General features: G+C 28.8%; 1 protein-coding gene across 1 annotated transcript; it reads right to left on the minus strand.

Moving 5' to 3' along the window:
• Positions 1 to 752: 752 nt before the first annotated feature.
• LOC127122912 (cytochrome P450 82A3) lies at positions 753 to 3717 on the minus strand. Its single transcript, XM_051053187.1, has 2 exons — positions 2737 to 3717; positions 753 to 1464 (listed from the first exon to the last, which is right to left on the minus strand). Exons 1-2 carry the CDS (start codon positions 3691 to 3693, stop codon positions 832 to 834), a joined length of 1590 nt encoding a protein of 529 aa, XP_050909144.1. The 5' UTR covers positions 3694 to 3717; the 3' UTR covers positions 753 to 831.
• Between the last annotated feature and the right edge of the window lie 220 nt (positions 3718 to 3937).

The raw sequence follows: 3937 nt of genomic DNA on the forward strand, positions 1-3937 counted from the left end.
AAGGGATTATCACATAGATTTCAAAGAAAAAATATCTTATAGAATGGTCGAAAAATAAAGTAGAGTATCAAGCCTTACCCCATGCAGCCGCTGAATTGTTGTAGCCTGAATCACTTTTATTAAAATTGCATATCCGTTATTTTGTACCTAAATTTCTATGTGATAACCCCAACACTGGACAAAGAACATAGAGCTTGATATTCACTTTGTTTGTGAAAGAGTGGTAGCAAGTAAGCTACAAATTCAACATATTCCTGGCTACATGCAGATATCAACTATTCTTATTAAACTGTAATGAACTAGTCTTTTCCATGGGTTCAGGTCCAAACTCAAGGTTGCTTAACTTCAACCTCAATGAATTTGTAGGGAAGTATTAGAGATAAACTAATCAAAAATAGTTACTATTGAAAAGTTAGTAAGTAAAGTTAGTTAGGTTAATGGAGAGTTAGTTAAATAAATTAGAAAGTGGAACAAACTTCACTTTAGTGCTAACTTGTCTATTTTAAAATCAATCATTTCTCAATAAAGTAATGAATTCATTTTACCAATACAAGAGATCATGCATTAGCTTTCTCTCTTATGCCTTCCATTTCATTCAATTCTTATTGATATCAACCTTTAAGAAGATAAAATACAGCCATGAGACTACTCTTTTATATATATATAATAATACTATTTATATATTACAATATTTTGTTTATTTAATATTCTTTTAACATGAGAATTATAATAAAAATACACAAAACAATAAAACCCTTTGTCCTAATATCTCAAATTATAAATACTATGCTTATAGACACACCAACTATTATATCATCAATAAACACAAACTTACATGATTTCATAACAATTAAAAGACAAACATGGTTTAACAAGAACTTCAAGTGGAGTAGCTTTGGTATTTGTTAATCCAAACTCTTCAGTCATATCAACACGTTCAGATGTTGTTGGATTTAAGATATCAAAAGAATGCAAAAAACTAGCTAAAGAGTAATGCACCATTTGAAGTCCAAAATTCATTCCAGGACACATCCTTCTACCACTTCCAAATGGTAATAACTCAAAATGTTTACCTTTAACATCAATATCTTTATGAGTAGTAAGAAATCTTTCCGGTTTGAACTCTAACGGGTTTGACCAAACATTAGGATCTGTGTGGATCTTCCAAAGATTTGTTATTAATCGAGTTCCTTTTTTAACATGATAACCACCTACGGAACAGTCCATGGAGAACTCGTGAGGTACAGATAGAGGTGCGGCGGGATACAATCTTAAAGTTTCTTTGACTATAGCTTGAATGTATGGCAACTTACTAATATCTGATTCATTTACATATCTCTCTTTACCGATATGAGTGTCAAGTTCTTCTTTAGCTTTTTTCATTGCAAGAGGATTTTTCAATAGTAAACATAGTGCCCATACGAGGGTAACATTACTTGTGTCAGTTCCTCCAGAAAACAATGTCTGCAAATTAAGTGCAAATATTTATTATGCATGTTCATATTTTCACAAAGATTTGTCTAAATACTTGTTTAAATAAAGCTAAAATATATATAAATAAATAAACTAGAATTTTATTTGCACAAATTAAGATTTTCTTGAAATATTCACAAACTTCAAATCAAAAGAGCATGGTTTTTCTTAACCTAGATATTATGTTATAATTTTATTAATAGAAAAATAGTGATTGGAAGAGTTTTGCAGCAAATTTCTTATCATTATATATTAAACTATAACAATTCAAATATCTTAAATTGTTATAGTTTAATGATTGGAATAATTTAGTATCATATTTGTTATTTATTTAGAATAATATTAAGTTTCGTGTTGTTGTAAGTTAATTTCAATAATTCATATTTGAACTAATTTTTTAAAAGGTTCATATTAACAAATTTGTTATACTTGAATGATAAAATATTTTTCAAGTAGAAATTCACTTCTTATTTGTGTTTTTGATTTTTTTTATAAATAAATAAAATATATTTAACTATTGTTTTTCCTAATTGTTTAATAAATTATGTTTTATTTACTTTTTTATTCAATAATATTTTTTTAAATTGACAAATTTTTCTAAACAATTGAAAATATTTTAACTACTTTTTTATCAATAACTTTTTGTTTACAAATCATTTAATTTATTTAATATTTTTTCAACATATTTATTTAGTATTATTTAATTTATATAGTATTATTATATTATATTCAAAACCCTCTCTGAAAAGGTTTAAGACATCTTACTGTATATAGTCTAAAATTTATCACCATTAAATTATTGTTAAAAAATATTTAAAATCTTTATCAATATTAAGACGTAGTTAAATATGATCTATAATTATTTTATTCATAGTTAAACTATGATTAATCTTTAAAATATTTTAAAAATTTAAGATCGCTTTGATTATATTATTTTAATTATAATAAATATGTTATTTTAAATTTATTATTTTATATATAAGAACGGACAGATGCAAGACAGGAAAAAACTAATACATATTTAGTGTAGATAAAGATAAAAAATTTAACACCCACACATGCAAAAAGTGCAGAAAGAAATATGGCCCATAATTCACTTCTTACCGGTTACCATTTATCATATCTAATAGCAAATATTTTTTCAATTTTAAATTTAAATAAAATTTGATCTTTTTATTTTTATATTTGAGCAAAATTTTGAACTATATGCATCAACTTTCTTTATACATTTATGTGTGAATTGGAAAAGATTAGAAGACATACCAATATTGTGGCTTTGATTATTGTATCACAATCAAACCCTTCAATTGTTTTTCCATCAAGCAACGAAAGCAACACATCCATGATGTCTTTATCTTCACCATCAACCTTTTCACCCAAACTCCTTTCATGGCGACGCTCCTTCAACCACTCACCTAAAACCTCATCCAATTCCTTCGAAGTTTCATTCATGGCCTTCACATGACCACCAAAATCAAACAATTTCAAACAAGGAATAACATCTCCCACCGTAATCACCCCAAACAAATGCATCATCTTCTTCAAAGCTTTCACAGTTCTTTGAGCTTCTTCTTCATCAACATTAGTTCTTGCACCAAAATATCTCTTTCCAACAACCATTCGAAGAACCATGTTGAATGTTAAGTGTGTAAACCATTGCTTCATATCCACCAACACATAGTTTGATGAATTGGACTCACTATTTTTTCTAGACCAAACATCGAAGAGCTCTTTAATCGATGTTCGTACTTCGGAAACACGAATATGTTGTTGTTGTTTGACTCGATGATTCGTGAGAATCTCCAGGGTTGCAATCTTACGAAGATTGCGCCAATAAGGACCATATGGTGCATTTCCAAACATGGCTCCTTTATAGGCCAAATGTTGTGTTGCAACAAGCTTGGGACGAGATGAAAGTGCCATGTCGTTGGTAGTGAAACATTCCTTTGCCATTTCCCAATTGTTGATGATTAAAGCGTATTTAGAACCAAGTTTGATGGTGAATATTGGTCCATATTTATCAGCTAAGGCACCTAAGACTCTATGAGGTGATTGTGTGCCACTAAAGATTGGGAGGTGACCAAGTATTGGCCATGCACCTTTGGCTATTGGTGCCTCTTTTTTTTTTATACGATCAAGTAGAATCAAACCTAATGGAATTAGAGAAATTAGGAATGCAATTGCTGTGGTGTTTATTAGGCTGCTTATCGCTAAATCCATTATAGCTAGATGAGGTTGGGTTGATGAATGGATATGCAATTATTGTTACTCTTGAATGCTAGCTATATATAGGAAAAATTCTATGGAGAGAAAGAAAAAATGAAGAGACGTGTATTGTGAAGTCATGCATGTGTACAAATACATTTCCAATTTTTATGTGTGTAATTTTATTCTTGGAAGAGACATGTGTAATATTAAAAGATAATAATCCGAAAAGATATTACTTTTTGAATTACAAGGATAA

The sequence above is a fragment of the Lathyrus oleraceus genome, chromosome 1 (genome assembly GCF_024323335.1).
Source record: "Lathyrus oleraceus cultivar Zhongwan6 chromosome 1, CAAS_Psat_ZW6_1.0, whole genome shotgun sequence".
Lineage (NCBI taxonomy): Eukaryota > Viridiplantae > Streptophyta > Magnoliopsida > Fabales > Fabaceae > Lathyrus > Lathyrus oleraceus.

Excerpts from the sequence above, each read along its gene's own strand:
- LOC127122912 (XM_051053187.1), bottom strand. The coding sequence starts at position 3,693 with ATGGATTTAGCGATAAGCAGCCTAATAAACACCACAGCAATTGCATTC. Across the intron at positions 1,465-2,736 it reads TAATCAAAGCCACAATATTG|ACATTGTTTTCTGGAGGAAC; the intron begins GTATGTCTTCTA and ends CTTAATTTGCAG.